General features: G+C 47.9%; 1 protein-coding gene across 3 annotated transcripts; it reads right to left on the bottom strand.

Moving 5' to 3' along the window:
* Positions 1 to 951: 951 nt before the first annotated feature.
* On the bottom strand, positions 952 to 24,105 carry POLDIP3 (DNA polymerase delta interacting protein 3). 3 transcript variants are annotated; one of them, XM_067698302.1, is made up of 9 exons: positions 23,947 to 24,105; positions 13,140 to 13,530; positions 12,294 to 12,380; positions 10,998 to 11,093; positions 9,061 to 9,240; positions 8,423 to 8,500; positions 5,486 to 5,615; positions 4,366 to 4,432; positions 952 to 3,290 (listed from the first exon to the last, which is right to left on the bottom strand). In XM_067698302.1, the coding sequence occupies exons 1-9, from the start codon at positions 24,003 to 24,005 to the stop codon at positions 3,113 to 3,115; spliced, it is 1,266 nt and encodes a 421-aa protein (XP_067554403.1). In that variant the 5' UTR covers positions 24,006 to 24,105; the 3' UTR covers positions 952 to 3,112. The 3 variants fall into 3 exon arrangements, with proteins under 3 accessions (XP_067554403.1, XP_067554404.1, XP_067554405.1); XM_067698304.1 differs by having other exon boundaries at positions 3,154 to 3,290; positions 4,353 to 4,432; XM_067698303.1 differs by lacking the exon at positions 12,294 to 12,380.
* Between the last annotated feature and the right edge of the window lie 3 nt (positions 24,106 to 24,108).

Genomic DNA, 24,108 nt, shown 5'->3' on the forward strand with positions numbered 1-24,108 from the left:
GCAGCCACTGTGGAAATCAGAATGCTGATTCTTCAAAATATTAAAAATAGAACTGCCACATGATCCAGCAATTCCACTTCTGGGTATATATCCAAAGAATTGAAAGCAGGGTCTTGAAGGTTTTGAAGAGATATTTGTACACCCATGTTCACAGTATTATTCACAACAGCTAAAACATGGAAGCAACCCAAGTGTCCAACAGATGAATGGATAAGCAAAATGTGGTATATACATACAGTGGAATATTACTCAACCTTAAAAAGGAAATTGACACATGCTACAACATGGATGAACCTTAAGGACATTATGCTAAGTGAAATTAGCCAGTCACAAGACGACAAATACTGTCTGACTCCACTTACATGAGTAGTCAAAATCATAAAGACAGAAAATAGAACAGTAGTTGCCAGGGGCAGGGGAGGATCTCAGGAGAGGAATGAGGAGCTGGTGTTTAAGGGAGAATTTCAGCTCCTACAAGATGAAAAAGCTCTGGAGGTGGATGGTGGTGATGGCTGTACAGCAATGTGAATGTATTTAATACCACTGAACTGTACACTTAAACATAGTTAAGATGATAAATTTTGTGTGTATAATTTCTTTTTTTCTAATGCATAGTTGATCTAAGAAGTAAATTTCACCCGTAAGTGTAACTTCCAAGGCAAAGGCTCCCCTGTTCCCTATGAACAGACCTTACTATGTTGGAGCTGACCATGCTTAATACACAGTGAGGCACTTTAGGCCCAGAAGGTACCGAGTTCCTCTGCCAGGTGCTTCCAATACACTGATGCTCACATTCTCTCAGCTGCGGAGACTGCAGTTCAGTGAGTCCTGGGAACAACTGTCCCAAGGTCATAGCTGGTGAGCCGTAAAGCAGAGGTAAATCCTCGTTTCCTTGTGCCAAATTCCATGAGGCCTCTTAGCATAATCTTTTGAGAAATGACAGCTCTAAAGTAGGAATAACAAATGTTTATTCAGAAATGGGTAACACAGTCTCCTCCATCCCTTAATGCCTCTTCCTCTCCTTTTGAACAAAAGAGACACAGATGGGGAATGCAGGGGAGTGGGAGGTGAAGGACACAAGGATTGGCCTACCACCTTCTGTTTCCCACGATGCCATCCTGTAGAACAGGGGGGCAAACAGGCTCTGCCCTGCAATGTACCATATGGCCAGCCAGAGGACAGGGCCCAGATGGCCAGGCAGCTGCAGGTGGGCTCACTGAAACCCTGTGATAAGCAGAGCAGCCTGGCATGGTACTGGAGGGGAGACAGGAAGATAAAGCCATGCAGTCGGGATACGTACCGTCCCTCCCGAAAGCAGAGTCCACGCAGTGATCTGTCTCCAGTACCTGCGAAACCAGGTCCTAGTGTCTTATGGACATTCTCTGGGGCCAAGGAGGGTAAAGTGTAGGAGGCGTGTCTCCCAGCTGCTGAAGAGAACTAAGTTTGCACCCATTCAAAGAGGGAGAAGGGAACGAAAGCAGCCTTCTTTAAAGTACTAGAAAGTGGAGCAGCAACAGGCAGATTCCTCGGGCTTCCCAGGCCTGGGCAACCTCAGACCTGGAGGACTGAGCTCGGTTCAAACCCTGGGTCCCCCCTGCTTGACAGATTTAACTTTGTGGAAACATGAGTTTCCAGGTTTTTCTTCACTGGACTGGCCCCAAGTAGGTCACGAGAGATCCTTAGTGTCTCAGGTCCCGTTTATGCTTTCTAGGCTTGTGCCTTCCATACCACCTGCTACTGATCTGTAGCCCTCTCAGAATCCCGCTCCCCAAAACATGCCAGCTCTGCTAGGCTGGCTTCCCTTTACAGTCCCAACAAACTGGCAGGAAACTGAGAATGAATGTCACTGGAGCGATGCTGTGCTGGTATATTCTGGGGCTGCCCCAGGTTCTACAGTTTTGCCCCAAATGCCTGGAACCATACTGAGGGAACAACTCACCAGCTTGCCTGGAAAGGCTGCTTTGCTCTTTCACCTCCCTCCCCACCACCCATCGCTCCCCTACCCCGACTGCCAAGGCAGGAAAATACCCTCCCGTCAGGGTGGGTCCCTCACAACAGTGGAGCAGTGCCCCCTGGTGGCTGCTGGATATATGCCGCCTCTAAGCAGCCCTAACTATTGTCCTGTTCCTGTACCTAAGGCCAGAAGAAAAAATCTAGCAGCAAGTCAACAACTCCTATTCAAATAACCCCCCAGACCCACAGAGTCACAGAACGGGAGGCAGACCCTTTGAAACACCCAACTAGCAGAGATCTGGCATTTGCACCAAAACCAGGGTGTGACAATGCTGTACTGCATGAGAAATGGCAGGCTAATGATGAAAGCCCCTCCCAGCAGTGACACCCAGAAGGCCAAGAGAGCTGGGGTGGGGCACTCGGCACAACGCAAGGGAAGAGGGGAGTGTGAACTCAAGAATTTACTCTAGGTTGACAGAGACAGTACAGGTCCCCCAAACCAAGAGCCAGCAGTGCACTCTTCCTAGCGAAGCAAGTCTCACCCTGCCCTTGCCACAGGATCCTCTCCAGACCACACTGGTCAGGAGCCAACTGCAGTGAGAGGACAAGGGGCCTGTGACCTGATCCCCACCTAGGCCACCTCCACTGACCAGGAGAGTGAGCGGCAGAGATCTTGAGCTGACCTGGTTCCTATTAGGATGGCAGGGGCTTCCATTCCCCACTTCAAAAAGTTTAAAAAAGAGAAAGGGGAGTCAAACCCTCACCCCTGAAGAAAGAGCAGTGTCCTTCAAACAGCCCCTGGTCTGCATTCCATTGGGCCTCAAGAAGGCCACCCAGAGAATTCAGGGCACCATTTCCAGATAGAAAAAAACAATTTAGGGCTGAGTTTAGGGGGAGACACTCTGAGCAACACAAGCTTACCTTGGTGATGAGGTGGAGAGAGAAGAGACATACTACAGGAAATGTTAACATACAGAAGAGCACAGGGTAGAACACAACACAGAAAGGCGGGTACCATCCAGTGAGGAAGCTCTCTACCCCCGGCGACCCTTCCCACGCTCAGGGGCCTCCAGTCCAATGGCCCATAGGTCACAAGCTTTGTTTTGGGAAACAGAGCCACCCTCCTCTGCCCCCGCTTCTGGCTGTCTCGCTCCCCAGCTCAAAGTTTGATTTTGAATTCTGTGGGCTGTGTGGTCACAGAGGCCCCTGAGGACTTGAAAAGTGCCTTCAGGATGGTGTCAGGGTCCACTTCGGCAGGAGGGTTGGATGAGGCGGCAGAATTCACCCTGCGAGGCAGCTCACTCTCCTTTTTCACTGAGGGGCTGTCGCTCAGCCGTCTGTAGAGAGCAGAGAAAAGTCAAAGTCCTTGTGGGTTTCCCGTACGTAGAGAGAGGTCCCACTGTTAGCTGAGGATCTCTCAAAAGCTGAGCGCCAAACATAATGCTTTCCGTACCCTTTTACTCCATTTCTTATAGCAAACCTATCATTTTTTTAAATTTGCTGATGAGACAATTGAGATGCAGTCTGCTATGATCTGGGGTTTTAAGTTTAGGAAAACTTAAAGTTTTAAGTTTAAAGTTTAGGAAACTTTAGTTTTAGTTTAGGAAAACTTAAAGTTTTAAGTTTAGGAAACACTGCATGTCCCTCAGGGATGGTCAAACACACTTCTGAGAAGTCTTATAGATTTAACTGGGTTTAGCCCAGTGGTTCCCAAACTCACTAGGTCATAAAACGCACATTTTTCAGAATACAACTTAATCCTGGAACACGGTTTAAGAAACTTATGTAAGTCACACGACGCAATATCCAGGGTTCAAAGTGCCGTCTTTCGGTATTTCAAAGTCTATTTCAGGCCTGCCCCACACTACCCCTCCCACCTTGGCAAGGCTAACATTCTCCCTGGGTCTGTGTATCCTTGTCTACAAAAGGACTTCCTTCTGAATGTCAGTCTAGACATTTTCTGCATCTCAGGCTTCAAAAAGTCCTCAGTCCTGGACCAGGCAATGTATGCCTGGGTATGTAACAAAACAAGGGGTAGCACCCAGCACTGCCCCTCAGAGTCAATCATGAGGAGGCAGGGTTTTCCGCTCACCCAGACAACGCACACACAGTTATGCAAAGAGGGACACAACTGGCCTGCTCGCCACTTTCTTCTCAGGTGTTTCTAAATTATAAGGCTGGGAACGAGGTCTTAATGTTAGCCCCTGTGGGGTCAATCCCCTGCAGAAATGATGTGACAAGCTACTTTGTACAAATTTAAGCTTCCTGATTGGCTGCCAACTATCAGAGCAGAGGAAATGGAATGGAGCTGTGATACAGGCAGTTTACCCCTCAGAACAGAGAGATGATCATGCAGAGTAGGCAAGCAGAAAAGCTCCACTTGGTCCCCAGCACCCCACCTTTGGAACTTACAGCAGGATGGGCTGGTCTGAGGTGATAACATTCCCATTCATGTGGAGGTTGCATTTCATTGGTTGCCCTGAAAAACCAAAAAAGAAAAGGCTCTGCCATGGGACTTCAGCTCCTCACACAAAAGGACATGGACTGCCATTTTCATTACCAGGAGTCAAAGCGTACACCACTGGCAGCTCTGGCTGCACAGCTAGGGATGAGGCTGTCAGGTTTTGGCAAAGCCAGAGACTAAGAAAACCCCAGGGTTATGAGGTCCATGAAACCTTGCCAATGATGGCACCAAGAAGCCAAGTGGCAACAGAACTGGCTTCATGCAGGAGATCAGAGTCAAAGTAAGGGAAAAAGTGGACTCAGCATGAAGCAATCCAAACTTGTTTGTGAAACAAGTAGTAAGGGAAAATGCTTACGGTATAAAATTAAGTGAAAAAAAGATTCAAAGTCTATGTTCAGATGTCTACTTTGTCCATGAAGGATTAACCTTACAAGGACTGGATTCCCACTTTATATAGCATGTGATAAGTGTAACAGTAACAGCACAAAAAAAGGGGAAGAGGGAATAGAGCCCTATAAGAGTAATATTTCTAAATCTCACTGCAGCTGTGTTAATACTAACCTGAAATAGATTCTGATAACCTACAATGTATACTGTAAACCCTTGAGCAACCATTAAGAAAGTGACTCAAAAAATATAGTGGAAAAAAATCATTAAAAGAACTAAAATCCTGCACTAGATTTTCATATAATGCAAAAGAAAGCCACATAAAGTGTGAACGGATTAAATAATCCAATAAAAAAGCAGAGGCTGAGATAACCAACAAGGATCTACTGTATAGCACTATGCTCAATATTTTGTAATGACCTACATGGGAAAAGAATCTGAAAAAGAATGTGTGTGTGTGTGTGTGTATCTATCTCTGAATCACTGTGCTGTACATCTGAAACTAACATTGTAATTCAACTATACTTCAATTAAAAACATAACATCTCTGCTTGCTCTTACTACACAGGTGGCCCCGGAGGGTTTAATGCACCAGGAGGTCAAACCACCCATCTCAGAGGAAGGCCTGCTGTGAGCAGTGAGGAGCAGCAAGGTGAGAGGGCTGCTTTCTCCCTGACTTACCATCCAGACACCGGTTGTTATACTTCTTATATGCAGTGATGGCATCATCCTTCTTCACGAAGACCACCTCTGCTACCCCAGGATGGACCAGCCGAGCTCGCTTCAGGGCTCCACAAACACAAAAAAGCTCCTGTGAAGAACAAGAGGAGTTAGTTAGGGTTGAGGGAGAATTTTGGGCAGTCATCCTTCCAGCCTGCCATTCACACACTCCAGACAGGGCTCTGGGTTGACTGATGGCCGCACTCTGACTGAACATGCCCAGCAGCCAAGATTTCAGGGAGGCTCCATTTTAGGTGGTCCTGGGACATCCACAGGCCTCAACCTGGAACCAGATGAGGGGAAGAGCTGTTCTGGCAGTGAGAACTGAGTCTGGGCTTACAAGCCTTGGAGTCCCTGTGACTCCAAGTCACCCCCAAAGTCCTCCTGCCTCAGTGCCCACTTCCTCAACAAGGGTAATAGTTATGGAATACGGAATTTCTGTCAAGAGTGTCTGTAATGAGAATGGACAGACATATAGGCTCATCAAAGACAGTGGCTAATATATCATCTGGAAATCAGTTAGAAACACAAATTCTGGAGTTCTATATAGGGTGACCAATCATCCTGGTTTGGCTAGATTGAGGGGTTTCAACTGAAATCGTTTTCAAGGCAGTGCTTTGTACACCTGTGTCATCATCATCATTTATTCCAACTCCAATCCCTCCTCATTTCACAGACTGAGGCCAGAGAGGGAATCCTATATGGATACAGACTGCAAAGGCCAACTAGCACCCAAGCCATTTCTTCGCCTGCAACTGCCTTCACAAGTTGGTTATAGGGACAAAAAGAAGATTTACGAAAAGGTCGTTGAAATGATTTGTTTCTAATGATAAAAAGGAAAATGCTACATATCAAAACCAAGATACGGAACTGAATACTAAGTGTGATTCTAACTCTATTAGTTTTTCTTTTAACATTACCTATTTGGGTAGAAAAGAGGTGAGGATGACTATTATTGGCAGTTCACTATGATTACTGGCAGTTTACTATGAGTAGTAATCATTACAGGTAATTCGTTTTTCATTCCTCTGTAATTTCAAAGACCCTGCATACAAAATGCCTGCCACACAGTAAGTATATAAATAATAATAGCTATAATTAACTCAATAAATAAAAGCTATTATTACTTTTATAATCAGGAAAAAAACTGCTTTCTTTCTAATTTGTCAAGTCTTATACAAAGTAGGCAACAATTTCTATTCTCATGTGCACTCTTCACAAAGTGATCACCCAGCACTCACATTTCACAATTAAAACCATTAACAAACGTGGCGGCCAGTGTGGGCTGTTATAGAACCTGGGACTCAGCTGCAGGGAGAGGCTGGAGTCCAGCTGCATTCATTCTGTGATCTAACAGTTGAGTAAAAAGGACACCTGGGTTCTTTAACAGTCTTATTGGTGCCTGAATGAAAATGAGGTTGAAAAGTCCTGGCTGAAAGACAAATACCGTATGCTAACACATATATATGGAATTTAAGAAAAAAAAAATGTCATGAATAACCTAAGGGTAAGACAGGAATAAAGACACAGACCTACTACAGAATGGACTTGAGGATATGGGGAGGGGGGAAGGGTAAGCTGTGACAAAGCGAGAGAGAGGCATGGACATATATACACTACCAAACGTAAAATAGATAGCTAGTGGGAAGCAGCCACATAGCACAGGGAGATCAGCTCAGTGCTTTGTGACCGCCTGGAGGGGTGGGATAGGGAGGGTGCGAGAGAGGGAGACACAAGAGGGAAGAGATATGGGAACATATGTATATGTATAACTGATTCACTTTGTTATAAAGCAGAAACTAACACACCATTGTAAAGCAATTATACTCCAATATAGATGTTAAAAAAAAAAAAAAAAAGAAAAGAAAAGTCCTGGCTAAGTCTGGGCCACCCTTCACTAGGTACCTGAATTGGGTTTTGCCCATGACTGCCAAGGGTGGGACAGGATGGACCAGAAGCGCAATCCAGAGGGGCCAACCACTAGGTAACACCAGTCCATTTCATCCCTTTTACTTTGGAGCTATCATGAAAACCCCTAAAGGAGGAAGAAATTCCAAAGACTGAGGAAAATATGAACCACTGGATTTTGCACAGTGGGACTAAATGATCCCATTCTAGCACAATTCCATGGCCCTGAGATTTAGGTTGGGCACCTGGCTCTGTTTTTGTTGTTTTAGGTTTTTTTTTGGGGGGGGCACACTGCATGGCTTACAGGATCTTAGTTCCCCGACCAGGGATTGAACCCAGACCCCAGCAGTGAAAGTGCCGAGTCCTAACCACCGGACCACCAGGGAATTCCCCTGGCTCTGGTTTAGAAGCTGTGAGGAAAAGGGTTCACATACCTGGCCTGACTGCTCTCTTTTGGAAGGTCTGCTTCCAAGGCTGGCCCTTGGCTGGCATCTGGGAACTTAAGATTCTGGGAGGGCTCCCATAACCCTAACTGATAAGAGTGGCGCACTGAGCCTAAATTGTTTGTGCCGACAATGCAGTTTATGCTAAACACTTGCTTTCCTTCTGAGTCTGGAATTTTGGTGTTAGGCAGAGGGTGCCTACATGACTCGTCCCTGCTAAAAACCCTGGGCACTGAGTCTCTAATGAGCTTCCCTGGTTTCACACGTGTCATTACAACCAACTGCTGGGGGAATAAAGTGTATCCTGTGTGGCTCCAATGGGAGAGGACTCCAGAAGTTTGAGTGTGCTTTCCTCCAGCCTTTGCCCCACGAACATTTTCCCTCTGTTGATTTTGCTTTGTTCCTGTAATGAATCTTAGCCCTGATACAATTCTATGCTAAGTCCTGTGAGTCCTCTTAGAGAATCAGCTAACCGGGGGGTGCTCTTGGGGACCCTTGAAACAGAAGTGGCTTGAGATTTGAAATTCTGGCAGGCCACAGTACTCACAACAATGTCCTCCTCGGTGACTCGAGGGTGCAGATTATTCACGGTCATCTTGGTGCCTTCCAAAGGGCTGAGGACAGGCTGCCACAGACAAAAGAACATTACCGGAAGTCAGTGAACGGCAGAGCTCACTTCAGGCAAACGACCAGGAAGGCCCAGAGGAAACCCCCATGGACAGCCTGTCACAATTGGGCCCCTCTAATCATGCCCCCATCACCCTATGCCAGGGAATGGAACCTCTCATCATCTCCCAAATACGCCGGGCCCTTTCGGGCCGAGCCTCTGCCTGGAAGGCCATTCACGTTTCACGACCCGCCCGGCTCAGATGGCGCTTTCTCTTTAAAGCCTTCCCGTATCTGTTCAGTTGAATTAGATGCTCTTTCCTCAGTGCTCCTGGCAGCCCTCTGTTGTATCACCAGGCACAGTGCTCTGTCTGCAGCTCTGTTTTCCCTATTTGCCTGTGAGCTCTCTGAGGGCAGGGGCCACTGGATCTTGGTTTGCTCATTTGTAAAACAGGGGTGGCAACGCCCACCTCAAAGGCACTATGAGGACCCAACAGGATGCACACAGCACACTGCCCACCCAGCACAGGCTAACTCTCAACTAGTGTGGTCACTTCCTCTCCTTCACCTTCACCTCACCTCAGCAGGCGGCAGCTCTTTGGGGGGATCCTCCTTGTTCACTAACGTCCGGGACATGTTGGTCAAGGCTTTTGTTCGAACAGAGGAGGGGAGAGCAGGAGCTGTGTATGCATCATTCTGAACCACTTTGGTGAGAGGAAGGGCCTTGGACATGGAAAGCTTGGAACTGCTCACCCCAGCCTAAACAAAGAGGAAGAGAGGAATCTGAAAAGCTAGGGACCCAGACACCCCAGGGGGCTGGCAACCCCCAGTATCTCAAGGCCTCCCACCTCCCAGTTCCATTATCGATCTAAAGCCAGAAAGGTGCCAGCTGCCAGGGAAGGGGCAGGAGGAGAGAAAAACGGCCTGCACGTGTGTTCACAGAAGCCACTTTCCAGTGTGGGAAGCCCTTTCCAAGAAGCTTCCACGCAGTCCTGAACAGGAGCCACAGGCTCACCCATACCGTTTAGACTTTATAAAAACCCTACAATTTGGAGTTAAGAGGCCAAAAGCTCGGGGTCAGGTTCACTCCTAGATACGCTTCTATCACGATGGGCTGGCTGGGAATAGGAACTCACTCTTAAGAAGGCCTGGACTCCCAGCTTTTTGGTCCCTGTTCTGCACAGAGGAACAATGTGTAGCCCTGCCTCCTCAGCTCCCAGACTGTCAGGGACATGCTGGCAGAGTCAGCATGTGCAAAGCAGCAGAAACAGCTCCATCCCTCACTCCCCTGTTACCCCTAAGTGCGGATGTGATCCCTTGGAAATATAAACCAGTGAACTCCCTGGTTTTAATGTGTCTGAGGAAAAAAAAATGCATGAGGCAGAAGTGGCAGGTGGTCTTGTCGTAGGAAAAAGGAGGAATGCAGCAGCCAGACAGGCAGATGATGGGACAGGGTCAATTCACCAGCTTCTGCCAATCCAGGTGAATCTAGATTCATGCTGGATCCCACATTTCTCAAGCTGTTTTCTGAGTCTCAAGAGCCAGTGAGTGTAGTGGTTAAACACATAGCCTGGGAGCCAGACTGCTTAGGCTTAAATCCTTGATCCACTACTTACAAGCTGAGCAGATTTATTTCACCTCTCTGTGCCTAATTCCTCATCCGTAAAATAGGGGTAATAATAGTACCCATCTCACAGGGTCGGAAGGAAAGGAAGTCTTAAATAAGTTAATATAAACACAGGGTTTTTTCCAATTAGGGTTAGCCACTAACTGAGTTAGGAAAGGCCCAGCCCCTTTGTAACAAACTGGCATCATTCAGCTTCACACATCACATTAAGAGCTTCAACGGTAACCAGGAAATTAGTCCACATATTCAGTGCAGTGACCAAAACTGAGTCTTTGGGTCTCTGAAGACCAAACAAAGGCACTTAGCTTGGGCACCCACTTGCCTCCCTATGTGTAATCTGGCTGCATGCACTGAGCTGAGCATGATGTTCAGAGGTCCCTGATATTCCGAGGAACTACTTTCTTTCCTTCTCTGCATCAGCATCCTAGTCCATCGAGCTTTCCCTGCATGCAGGCTGCACCTGGTGGAGCCTTCAGGCAAGGCTCAGTTTATTCTTGCTAACACACTGCCAAGGGAATCCAGACTCAAGAATGGAGCCAGAGCTGCTGACCATGGAAGGAAGGGGACCAGGCAGAATGTCCTGCCACAAAGGAAATAAAATGTGATTCTGTCCTGTGGGATCACTCATATTTCCCCTGCAGTGACTCAGACACAGCAATTGGGAGCTGCAGCTCTGCACTTCACTATCTGTGGGATCTTGAACAAGTCAGTGGATGCGCTGCTGGTCTCAGCATTTATAAAAGCCAGGGGTTGGACTAGTTCCGGTTTTGATAATCTCATGACCCAAATGAAGAAATATTTCTGAATTGAAAGGCCCTACTCTCCACCACCTCTCCCATGAACCTGATCAGACACACCCAGAGTGTAGGAAGAAGGTAAGATGTCATACCACGTGGTGGAGAAAGCTGCCTGAGGCTGCAAATTTCATCTGTTTACTAGGAATGGGAGCTATAACATCATCATCTTCATCCAGGTCATATAAATTCTGAAAATAAAGAAATATAAGCTAACGTGGTATGCAGGCTCTCAACAGACATTTGGAGTAAGGACAACAGGGAGATGAGGGCTGGAGTAAGTGAGGTGGGGGGAGAAGTGGGTGCAGGGGGAGTGCCTGGGGAAACTGGTCTGGGAGACTGGGGCTCAAGTTCTGGCAGGCTGCCTCCCTGCCCCCAAGGGCGCAATGAAAGTGCTGCAATTCCAGTTACATCAGAAGTACCTTTCTACAAGTGGGTACCTTGTAGTTACCTATCAAGGGCCCCTAAAATGTCTGTTTATATCCTTTGGCTTACAAAGTCTGTGCCAGGCAATCTGGCCTATAGAAACAAACCCAAACTCTAGAAAAAGCTTTTTTCCTCCAAGATGTTCATAGAAGGATTTCTAACAGTGGAAATTACAGGAAAATGGTTGAAATAAACTCGAATGTCAACTCAATGGATCAAGCAGTTATTAAAATGTTTACAGTAAATGTGAAACAGAAAAACGCTTGAGTTATAAAGTGAAAACAAACAACATGAAACTGGATAATAACATAATCACAACTACAACTATGCATTAAATAAATAATAATCACACACACACACACACACATACACAACACAGGAAGGAACCAGGGCAGAATTTCAACAGGGGCTGGCTGTAGAGAGCCAGAGCGTGAGGACTTTTTTATCCCCTTCCTTAACCTTTCTCTGTTTTGCAAAATTTCTGTATAAGCACATACTACTTTTATAAAAAAAATAAAAATAAAAAAAATTTCAATTTGCCTCTCTCTCCCTATGCATTTAAGAAATTTCTTTTTAAAACTCATACACTGCAAAAAGTGTCAAATGTAATTAATCCCTCCTCCAACTCTTCAAATTGGAACCTTGGGCCAGGCCTCAGTTAATCCACTTGGAAGGCCACATCAAAACACACAAGTGTGGGGGACTTCGCTGGTGGTCCAGTGGGTAAGACTCCGTACTCCCAATGCAGGGGGCCTGGGTTTGATCCCTGGTCGGAAAGCTGGATCCTGCATGCGTGCTGCAACTAAGAAGTCTGCGTGCCGCAACTAAGAGTCTGCACATCGCAACTAAGAAGTCCGCATGCTGCAACTAAGACCCAGCACAGGCAAAATAAATAAATAAATATTAAAAAATTTAAACAAACAAACAAAACCACACACGTGTGTATACACACACACACAGTCCACCTGTTTGGCCTGGTGGTTATTGACGACGTTGATCTTCATTCCAGCAGGATGGGCATGAGTTGGTGCCATGGCCTTCTGCTGTGGAACCTAGAAATACCCAGTGGTCACAATTCATCCCACAGGGCCTGCATGTGTTCTCTATATGAGTAGAGGATCACTTAACTTAAAATATGGTGGGCACTCAGTTTTGGTCTGTGGTAAAAGGCCCTACAAGACCGCCTTATGCCCAAAGCAGGAAAGCGACAGGAAGACTCATCATCCCAGAGACCATGTGACAATGCATTTGCAGGGCTCAATGAACCTGGCTTAATAAATGTTCACTGCTGCTGCTGTTCCTTTTACCAAAGATGCTGAGAAGATTAAATGATATTGTTTCCATTCCCTTTGGGGCAGCGGCTGTGCAGGTGGCCAAGACCCTGCACTAAGAGCCAGGTCTGACTGGGCTTCTATCCTGGTCCTCCCTCCCACTGACTGGTTGTGTAACTGTGCACAATTACTCACATCTCTGAGACTTAGGTTCTTCTTTTATAAAGCTGGGTAATAATCCATGGTTGCAGTGAGGAATACATGTTAAGTACCTGCTACATAGCACGAGCTCAGTCAATGTTTTGTCCTTTCCTCTCACTTCCCTCTACTACTATCTCACTTAGAAAATCACTTAATTTCTCTGGACTACCCCCCACCCTTTTCTTTTACAGAAAAGTGAGATGATATCTTGCCTACCTCATATGGTTACTACACAAACAGCTGGGGGAACTGTCACTTTGCCTAAACACTCCTGGTCCTTGGCCTGAAACTACAGCTGTTACTGGTTTCCAGGAATCTGTGACAGGAGCCACAACCTACCTGGATGGTTTTAGTGAGCTTCAGAGCAGGGGTCACTGTCCCGATGGGTGGGCTCATGAAGGCAGCAGGGGAATTCCGCTTCAAGCTGATCTTCTCCCGGGCATCAGCCACCTGGTGGGGCTTCTGGGGCACCGTGCTCTGCTGTTTGCGGGAATTCAGCATCTCTCTGGCATCTTGCACTTTCCCTTTGATCCGGAACCTGGCATCTTTCTGCAAAAGCTTTTCCCGGGCATCCTTGACTCCCAGCTTGAGCCGGGCATCTGAGAGGCCAATCTTCTGCCGAGCATCAAATCTCTGCTGGAAGGTGGCTGTGCGTGCTGGCTGGCCGAGAAGGCTCTGTTGGATCCCAACACGAGATCGGACACCTCCGACTCCTGGTCTGGCATTGAGCCTGCAAATAAAAACTGCAACATTAAGAGGATCTGGATATCAACAGCAGGCTGTGGAAGTAGAGCCATGGTAATACTGGAAACAAAGAAAGTCCTGGAGAAACCAGAAACCTGCTCCCTGTCAGAGGAAACAATGAATAGAGACTTCCGTAGTTTTATGACTTTTAACTCTGCACTGTAAACAACGTTAGGAGGGAGGGCCTGCTGGTTTCTATCACCAGGTAAGACTGTTTTTGCTCCCAGACCAGGTGTTTTTAGACAGTATGATAGACACCGCCAAACAATACCACAAAAAATAAGAATATTTCCCAGATATCAAAACCCCACACACCTGAAGAGCAACTTCAGTTTCCAAAGTGCTTCCACATCCTTGCTCTCAATCAGCACTCTCAGCACCCTGTGAAGCAGGCATTATTATGCCCATTTTACAGTAGAAGAAACAGGCTTAGAGAGCTTGAGTGATTAACGAAGGGTGCCCAGCTGGCCTCTGGCAGCCTCCTGCCTCCAGGGCAGGCAGATATCCCCACTGGGCTGGGACCAAGAAAGCCAACACATGGGTCTGGCTTGGAGCCAGAGGACTAACAGACTAAGGTATAAAGACTTGGTAGACAGAAAAATAATCACTCTGAACTGTTTCTATTCACAATACTCTGACCCCAAATGTGTAGGTTTTTTCCTCACGCCAATTAATTCTCTAAGTCTCTAGACACCAACTGGGTGTCTGACAGCTCAATTCTGACACTAACTACCTAGAGCTGGCACAGACTCCACAGGTTAAAGGCTCAGTCCCACAAGACTGCCCTCAAGTCAGAGGTCAATTCCAAGTCCTGGGCTTCCTGTTCATCTGATCGATGGGCTATAAATGGAGGGTTCACACGACCCCCCCCCTCAAGTTACATAATTTGCTAGAATACCTTATAGGACTGAGGAAAACAGTTTACTTATTATTACCAGTTTATTACAAAGGATACAATTCAAGAACAGCCAAAGAGAAGATATGTGTAAGGCAAAGTACAGAGAAAGGGTATGGCAACACCACCCTCCTGGCACATGGATGTGTTCACCAACCCAAAGTTTCTCAAACTCAATTGTATAGGGGTTTCTATGGAGGTTCCATTACCATAATTGATCAAATCACTGGCTACTGATGATAAGCTCAATCTCTAGCCCCTCTTTTCTCCCTGGAGGTCCAGGGTAGGGAGTGGGGTGGAGCTGCAAGTTCCAACAGGCTAATCATGCCTAGGTCTTTCTGGTGACCAGCCCCTGTCCTGAAGCTCCCTAGGGGCCTACCAAGAGCTGCCTCATTAGAACAAAAGATGCTCCTATCACTCTTATCACTCAGGAAATTCCAAGGGTTTTAGAAACTGTGTGCCAGGACAAAGACCAAATATATACTTATCACAGTCTGCAACAACAAAAATGTCAATCCAGAAACTGTTAAAACTGGAAAGGAACGAAACTCCATAAAACAAGTCCCATTCTCTTCTGGGGCTCCTTCGTTGGCTCTTCTAATGGCTTGCGAGGAAACAGAATACGCTTCTAGTCCAATCCTGGAAGTCCTCTCTGGGATCTGTGGGCTTCTGCCCACCCCACCATAAGGCTTCCAGCCACACAAACAGTCCTGTGGCAGGTGTCCTGCCTGGGGACACCAACTCCTACGCCTCCTCTTTGGGAAACCCTCTCTGATTCTTCCAGGACAGCCCTCCTTTGTGTCTACTATCCTTTGTGTTCTTCCTTTCTCTCCCTACCCTGGACTGGGAGGGAAGTGGCGGATGGGGCTCATTCCTGATTCACTGCCTCGTGCTTTGTAAGTGTTGCTGAGCCCTGACTCAGTATCAGAAACATCTAAGGAGCTTCTTAAAAGTATAGATAGCTCTAAAAAAAGGAAAGAAAACTAACAAACAAAAAAATACAGCTCTCTCAACCCCACCCCAGAGCCACTGAGTCCAAAATCTGGGTGAAGGCCTGGGCATATGCATTTTTCACTCGACAGGTGATCCTGGAGAACAGCAGTGTTGAAAATCTCTGACCTGGAGTTAGAAGGTAAAACTAGTGAATAAACAAGTTCCTATACCATGTCCCACATCACTGCACAGGCCTCCCAGGAGGCATCCTTCATAGTGGGCAAGCCACTGGGTTCTCCTACTGCATCTTTCTTCCTCAGCCAGCTGAAGTGAGACTGTCCACCAGCTCCTCTGCTAACAGCAGGAGTGCAACCAAAGGTGAGTCTTCCTGGCACCAGTAAAAGAAAACATGGACCTTCATCTTGTTATTCTAAGCATAGTGGAAAAACACCTGCTGCCACTACTATGCCAGAGCCAGACCTAAGGCAGTGATGCATAACGTCATTTTTCTTTGAAAAATGGCAAATTAGGATTTAAGTACTTTCCAGTGGGTTTATACAAAAAACAGGTGGAAGGGACTTCCCTGGTGGTCCAGTGGTTAAGACTCCGCACTCCCAATGCAGGGGGTCTGGGTTCGATCCCTGGTCAGGGAACTAGATCTCACATGCCACAAGTAAAAAAAAGATCCTGCAGGCCACAACTAAAGAAAGATCTCACACACATCAACGAAGATCCCGCATACCACAACTAGGACCTGGAGCAACCAAATAAATAAATATTTAAAAACAACAACAACAACAAAAAACAGGTGGAAGAGAGAGTGGAAGGGGTCATTTACAGAATCAATCAGATTAGGTTTAAGGTGGGTAGGTAGGACTGCTTGTCCATCCCTGCTCTATTTTCTCAGGTAGAGACTCTGGGAGACTGAGGGGACTTCCCTGGTGGCACAGTGGTTAAGAATCTGCCTGCCAATGCAAGGGACACTGATTCAATCCCTAGTCCGGGAAGATCCCACATGCCGTGAAGCAACTAAGCCCGTGCGACACAACTACTGAGCCTGCGCTCTAGAGCCCACGAGCCACAACTACTGAAGCTGCGAGCCTAGAACCTGTGCTCCGTAACCAGAGAAGCCACCGAAAAGAGAAGCATGCACACTGCAACGAAGAGTAGCCCCTGCTCGCCGCAAGTAGAGAAAGTCCACGTGCAGCAACGAAGACCCAATGCAGCCATAAATAAATAAATAAATTTATATGTTAAAAAAAAACCCAAAACTGAAATTGAGTTATTTGTAGTGAGGTGGATGGACCTAGAGTCTGTCATACAGAGTGAAGTAAACCAGAAAGAGAAAAACAAATACCGTATGCTAACACATATATATGGAATCCAAAAAAAAAATGGTTCTGAAGAACCTAGAGGCAGGGCAGGAATAAAGATGCAGACATAGAGAATGGACTTGAGGACACGGGGAGGGGGAAGGGTAAGCTGGGACAAAGTGAGAGAGGGGCATGGACATATATACACTACCAAATGTAAAACAGATAGCTAGTGGGGAGGCAGCCGCAAAGCACAGGGAGATCAGCTCGGTGATTTGTGACCACCTACAGGGGTGGGATAGGGAGGGTGCAAGGGAGACGCAAGAGAGAGGGGATATGGGGATATATGTATATGTATAGCTTTGTTGTACAGCAGAAACAGAACACTGTACAGCAATAATACTCCAATAAAGATGTTAAAAACAAAACAAAGTCTGTGGGGCCGTGGGAGGGCTTAGAGGTAGCCCAGGGTTTCTGGAAAGAGTAGTGTCAAAAGGCACCTTAGGCAGACCAAATGTGGAGAGCGCCCCCTACAGCCCACAGCTTGTAGTGTCTTTGCTCTCGCAGAGGGGGAGGGGGGAGCTGAGGAGGCGTTTAAGTTCTCCCCATTTCCCCACCCTCAAGAGCATTCCTTCACTTCTCCCATATAACTTCCACAGCTGAAGGCTCTCTCCTTGGAGCCCTCAAAGCACTGAATAAAGCTTCTATTAAAGCACTTACCACGCAGCATCACAATGATTTGTTTACAAGCCTGCATCATCCACAGGATTAAGAGCTTCCCAGGCGGTACATCCTACAGCTCCTCCCCTATGTCAACAGTGCCCCAGGGGAATGACAAAGGCTCAGAGAGCTATGTCAGGGATCCTACAGGGCTACTAACTTACATTCTCCTTTTAGGCTCACAATCTCTGAGATCACCTGCCATCACTTCCATTTTACAGAGGAGAAACCAAATCAAGGAGCTAGTGGCATGGCTGGGACTGGACCCCAGACTCCAGACTCTTTCCATTATAACAGATTCCAAGCTTCTGTCTTTCCTACTCCAAGCCCCAGGGGAGGTAAGACGGGAGAAGGGGTGGCTGCCCTGGAAGGGCTTCTCCTAGAGAAAACTGCCCCTGCAAAGCCAGTCCTCCACCCAGCCCTCACCAACTGGTCCAGTGCCCTGCTAGGATCCTGGCCACCAATCGCTCTCCCAGCTGAGAGAGGGGCACCCACACAGCCATGGCACAGGGCCACTCTGGCCCTCACTCCAAAAGTGGGACCCACAAGGATCTTGCCGAGCTGCAGGAGCTTCAGGAAAGGTCTCCCGGAAGAGGAAGCAGCTGGTCTCTTTGTAATGAGTGGACATTACAAAGGGAACCAGGCTGCATACACACTGACAGTGGAATACTTCATTGATGACCAGGTCCACCACACAGTGGAGGTCAGACACATCCTAACCCAAACCTGAGCCTGGCCTCCTGAATGAAGATTTCCTATCTTCATCTGTCTTCTCCAAATCCCACCTCCTCCCATCACCAGGGTACCCCTACCAAAGGTTCCTGATATTTATAACTACAGGAGGTGGGATGATCTTATCGTGTGATACACCATGATTTTACAATACCATAAAATTGGGCAAATCTAGACCCAATGGCATAATTATGCTTTCAAAAAGTCAAGTTACCCAATTTCACCAGTCATTCAAGCAATTAAACATTATTGCCAAGAAAAAAAAGAAAAAGCTACTGAAAGCAACTATTTTGAATAATTAAAGGAACAACGAGATTCTTTTTTAAATGGATGTAGGATTATCAGCTTATCTCTCTTTTTTTAAAAAACAATTATTTTATTTGTTTTTGGCTGCGTTGGGTCCTTGTTGCTGCGCAGGCTTTCTCTAGTTGCAGGGCGTGGGCTTCAGTAGTTGTGGCACGTGGACTCAGGCGTCGTGGCTCACGGGCTCTAGAGCGCAGGCTCAGTCGTTGTGGTGCACGGGCTTAGTTGCTCCGCGGCATGTGGCATCTTCCCGGACCAGGGCTCGAACCCGTGTTCCCTGCATTGGCAGGTGGATTCTTAACCACTGCGCCACCAAGGAAGTCCCAACAATGAGATTCTTGAAAACAAAATTCGTATCCTTGAACAGAGAATGAAGAAAGGGGCAGATTCAAAAGTTTTCTGGTTCATTCCAATTGGATCTGAACAGTAAACCTTTGCAGAAGGAAGGGCGGGGGAGATGAGGCTTCTGAAACCTTAATTTATTCATATTCCTCAACAATTTCCCTTCTCTGATAATTTGTAATGGCTGTTTGAAGTGTTGCATTGAGAATTCACAGAAGTCTATGGTTGATAAGCAATGTCTGCCATGGCCACACAAGGGGCAACTGGCTACCACGGTTTATGAAAGATTTTACAAAGAAGGCACTCTCAACTAACAGTTTTGAGCACTTACTACAATCCATAAACTCTGACCCACCTCCTTTAACCCTCACAACTCTGAGAATTAGGTTATTATCCACCTTTTATAGATGAGGAAACTGAGATTCAAGGAGAGTAACTATCCCAAATAACAGAGCTATAATGGTGAAAGCTGGATTTGAACTTCACTATACCTAGTTAAAATACCAATAAATCAAGCGTGGGTCAAAAATAAAGAACAGGACTCAAGGAGTTAAGGAAGGGTGAATACTGTCCCCAAGCTAAGGAAAAAATTAGGACTCCAGTCACATCCAGGGATATAGCGTACCCTCTAGAGACGAGAGGGTGAGCACACACACTGAGGCTGGCGGACAGGGTGCTCACCAGAGACCCACATACCATACTGCTTGTCTAGCAAGGAAGACCACCAAGATGTCCCGTGCTGGTATTTTTATCTATTTGAACAGCACAAAAAGGTACATTTTGGGGAGGGAGGTGATACAGCTGTGGACGCAAGAGCACGAGTAAGCTACTTTCCCTCAATTCCATGTATTCAGTTCCCTGGTTACACCAGTTCTTTCAACTCCTTTCATAAGCAGCTTTAGGGGGTTTCAGTGTTCAGGCTTTTTATAATCATTGCTCCTCTCCCTGCATGAAAAGACAGCCATTCATCCCAGCAAGCAGCAGTACTGCTTATATGGCAGGCATTAGTCATCAGGAATTTTTCAAATAAACACTCCTGCTAGAAGCAGGTCTCTAAAACATAGAACCAGTTATGTTACCCTCCTGCTCCAAGAACTGCTAAGAGTTCTCTAACAAAGCCCAACCCCTCAGTGGAACCACTAGTCTGGCCCCCACTGCCTGCAGCCTCACCTCTCACGGCAGACTATCTGATGTTCCTGAAACACATTCTGCACTTCTGGTCTCAGTAAATGTTCGGGATGGGGAGAGAGGGAGGTTTTGAGCAAGTCTCTTAACTGCCTGGTCCCATCACACCTGAAACAGTACAACTGTACACTGCTTCCAGACGCTCCCCAGGCACGCCACCAGGTCCTAGGAAGAGTGGTGTGGGCGAGAGGGCAAACGCCCTCTGGAGCCTGTGCCCCTCCCCCAGTCCCCTGCTGGAGCCTGGCATACACATGACCAGGGAGGGTCTGTCTGAGGCTAGGAATGCCTCACCCTCTTGGATCTACCTGTGGAGAGCAGAGTGGCAGCTGGCTCTGGACAGATGTCCGGTCCAAAGGATTCGGGCCCACAAGGGGGACCCTGGACTATTCTAAAGTGGATTTTAATCCATGGGGGTCTCTGGGTTAGAACGTGTGTGTTGAGGTCATCTTAGGGAGGGAACACAGTTTAGTTCTAACAATTACTGAGGGTCAATTCTGAACTATGTGCTTTAGAGACACAAGGAAAAACAAGACACGATCCCCTTACCCTCCAAGAGAGTCTTGTGCAGATGTTTCATTTTAAATTATAATTCTTCCCTTCTAAGCTAATGTAGCAACTCATTTACCTCCTCCTTGTTTTAGATCTAATTTCCTTCACCTTATTTCAATAAGGAAACCAGTAGTGAGTACCAGGACCAGAGCCCTGGCCTGAACTCGAAAGTTCCCTAACCTCCTCTCCCCATGGCTCCAAGGACTCTCACATATGCATCTGGCCCAGAGCTGCTCACCTCCAGCACACTCAAGGCCCAACTTCCCTACTAAGGCTGCCGTGTCACCTTCATCTAACGACATGGAGGGAGTGACAGATAGCTATCCTGTGAGGGGTGAACTGAGCAAACCAAAGACGGGGTGACTTGACTAACCAAATCAGTGATACTCTCACATCTAAAGGAAGAAATCGACAAGAGGGGCAGGCCCACACCACAGCTGGTGCCCAGTGCTGCCCTGGAAGGACTCATCTATGGGTCTTGAACAACTGGAACCACTAGAGATGTGCTGTGTGTGGGGAAGGAGAGCACCTCACCATGGCCTGGATAAAGTACCATGAAATCATTCCCCCCTTTCTCTAATTTCATATTAATCAAGGAACCTTTTGATGATTAACTGGGGGCCAGGTAATAACGATGATGATGACACCTTTCTTGACTCACACAATCCGATGAACACAAAACAGAATGGCTGCTCTGAAGAACAAGCAAATTCCATGACCTGTGAAAAGGGGTTATTCACACTTCCACGGGCTCAGTCCTTTGCTATTTCCACTAAGAAGAGGAAAGAAGTTTTCTGAGATGGTCATAGGTTCTTTCTTCCTAAATTATTAAGCACAAAGTTCTTCCTGGGACATCCATGCTACATTAAATCAAAGTTTCCAGTAAGGTGATTTCTTCTAGAAAGCATGTAAAATACCCATTTGTTTACTGTAGGAACTGACGTTTGTTCACTGAAATTTGTTCAGACCTTTCAGTCCTTGCTGGGGACTCCCTCCCCACCCCATTTAGTTTTTCCCTTTGCTGGCTATGCAAGCAAACTAAAAATGGAGATTCCAGCAGGTTTAACCCAAACACAGCATGCAGTCCAGTTTCTTCTACACTGTCTCTTGGCCTGCACTTCCCCCAATCCAATCTTCACATAAAAGCAAAGCAATATTCTCACACTGAAGACTGGATGTTACTTCTGTACTTAAAAGCCTTCCTTAACGATGATGATAACTAACATCTATTGGGCACTCAGTACCCATCAGATGCTTCCTGATGTACTTTAGATACACTGATTGACTAAGTCCTGACAACACCTAATGAAGTGAATATTATCCATGTTTTATAGATAAGGGAAGAGAGGCATGAAGTGGTTAAGTAATTTTCATAAGATCATATGGAAAGTGGGAGAAGCAGGGACTGAAACTTGGCAGTCTGACTCTAGGACCCCAATGCTTAGCTATTATGTCCCCTGGGGGACGGGATTTGGGCTTCTACTCTTTTTTTTTTTTTTTTTTTTGCGGTACGCGGGCCTCTCACTGTTGTGGCCTCTCCCGTTGCGGAGCACAGGCTCCGGACGCACAGGCTCAGCAGCCATGGCTCACGGGCCCAGCCGCTCCACAGCATGTGGGACCTTCCCGGACTGGGGCACGAACCCGTGTCCCCTGCATCGGCAGGCGGACTCTCAACCACTGCGCCACCAGGGAAGCCCTGGGCTTCTACTCTTTTAAAGTCATTTGCTAAACCCTTACTATCTGGTACAAACTTTAAAATATACATTCTTACATTCTCATTTAATTCTCTCAACCACCTACCAGGAACCATTATTACAAATGAGGAAACTGCCCAGCTCAGAAGTCACCTGGCCAGGGAGGCACAGACCCAACAATGGGCCTTGCCAAGGGACCAGGTCTGCCTGGCTGCACAGTCTCTGCTCTTCCCAGGGGTCCACATATCCTCCCTTCCCTGCATGCCCACCCAATGCCCAACACAAGACTGCACACATCAACACCAAAAAAAAGTACAGACGGCCTGCAGTCAGGAACTGAGGGAAGTGACTGCAGGAAGCGCAGGTCCTGGGAAGCTGGCCCATTCGGCAACTGTCGAGCAAACCTGTGAGACCTGGATGGGCTTAGAAGTGGCCCGAGGACCCAGCACCAATTCCACACCAGTTACTAGAGGGAAGACCTAGGAGAGAACCACTCACACGTAATGGTAGAGTAAATTAATGCTGGGTGCCTGTCATGAACCAGAAGCCAGGTGAAGCGCTGGCTGGTGAATTCCGTGGTGGCGGGCGCAGTGGCTATGTGTGCAGAGGTGAGGGTGGGGGGATACCTTTCAGAGAGTAAAAGAATCCATTTTCTAGCCACAGGCACGCAGGCAGTGTTAATAAATTCACGTCTGCGGAGTGAATGACTATCTGAAAAAACTACATCTACCTTTACACCCGGCTGTTTACAGGACATGTGAACTAATTTAACGCGTGCTGGAAAACTACTGGCCTAAGTTCCCACTCTTTCATACAGGTGAACTGGAGCGCACAAAGGCTGGAAATGACTAACAACATTTGAAGGTCCAGAGGAAGTCCGGAGCACCTAACTGCGAACCATCCCCGCGACTCCTCACCCAGATACAGAACAGTCTTCTCTGCGAACCATCGAGCAACAGCCGGCCTCCAGCCCCGTCCCACCTGTTTCTCTGCCCAAGCCTGAGGCCAACTCAGCCAGCTCATAAAGTGCACTCGGCACTGATCTCAGCTCTCCGTGGCTTCGGGCAACTCACTCCGCCTCCAGCTCCTCATCTGGAAAATGGGGAAAACATTAAGAGCGGGCCAGCAGGGCTGCGAAAAGAGCAAAGACCGCCTGGGCAGCAAAGCGCTTAGAGAACCTGAAATGCCGCACAAAGGGAGTCGAGTATTAGAGAACAAGCAGGCGCAAGATTTGGAAATTAAAGGTCTGGGTGTGGATCTCGGCTTCGGCACTAACAGACCGGCAGAGTCTGAGCAGATCACTTGCCCGCGCAACTCCAGTCGTCCTAACTCTGAGGCCGCGCTGAGACCGTGGGGCAGCGCCCGGCTCCTCAGACGAGGGGCTGCGCCGGAGAGACCCTCCGGGCCGCGGACAGCGCGTCCCCTCCACAACCGCAGCTCCGCCCCCCGCGGGGCGCCCCTCGGGCCGCTCCCACAAGCCCCGCAGTCCGGCCCCTCCGCCGTCAGCGGTCCGACCGGCCTCTCCCCGGCCCGCCGGAGCGACGGCGCCTGCAGCCAGTGGGCAGCCGGGCGGCCGGGCCCGCGGCGGCGGCGGCGGCCGGGCCAATGGGGAGCGCGGCTGTGGCAGGGGGCGGGAGCAGACGGCCCTCCGCGTCGCGCCCAGACCGTTCCCTCCTCCGCCCCGAGCCCCGCTAAGACTCGGGCCGTGAACCCCGAAAGGAGAAAAGGCCGCTCACCGCCCCTTCGCCGCAGCCCCTCGCTTCCGGATGAGCTCGTCCAGGGAGATGTCCGCCATCTTGCACCGCCGCGCGAGCCGCGAGCAGCTAATCGTCCCTCAGCCCTGGAGCCCGCCCCTTCGGCCGCTACGGAGCAACTAGCGGCTTCCGGCGTTCGGCTGA

Source organism: Pseudorca crassidens, chromosome 11 (genome assembly GCF_039906515.1).
Source record: "Pseudorca crassidens isolate mPseCra1 chromosome 11, mPseCra1.hap1, whole genome shotgun sequence".
Taxonomy (NCBI): domain Eukaryota; kingdom Metazoa; phylum Chordata; class Mammalia; order Artiodactyla; family Delphinidae; genus Pseudorca; species Pseudorca crassidens.

Excerpts from the sequence above, each read along its gene's own strand:
- POLDIP3 (XM_067698302.1), bottom strand. The coding sequence starts at position 24,005 with ATGGCGGACATCTCCCTGGACGAGCTCATCCGGAAGCGAGGGGCTGCG. Across the intron at positions 8,501-9,060 it reads AAGAGCTGCCGCCTGCTGAG|CCTGTCCTCAGCCCTTTGGA; the intron begins GTGAGGTGAAGG and ends TGTCTGTGGCAG. Across the intron at positions 3,291-4,365 it reads TCAGACCAGCCCATCCTGCT|ACGGCTGAGCGACAGCCCCT; the intron begins GTAAGTTCCAAA and ends TGCTCTCTACAG.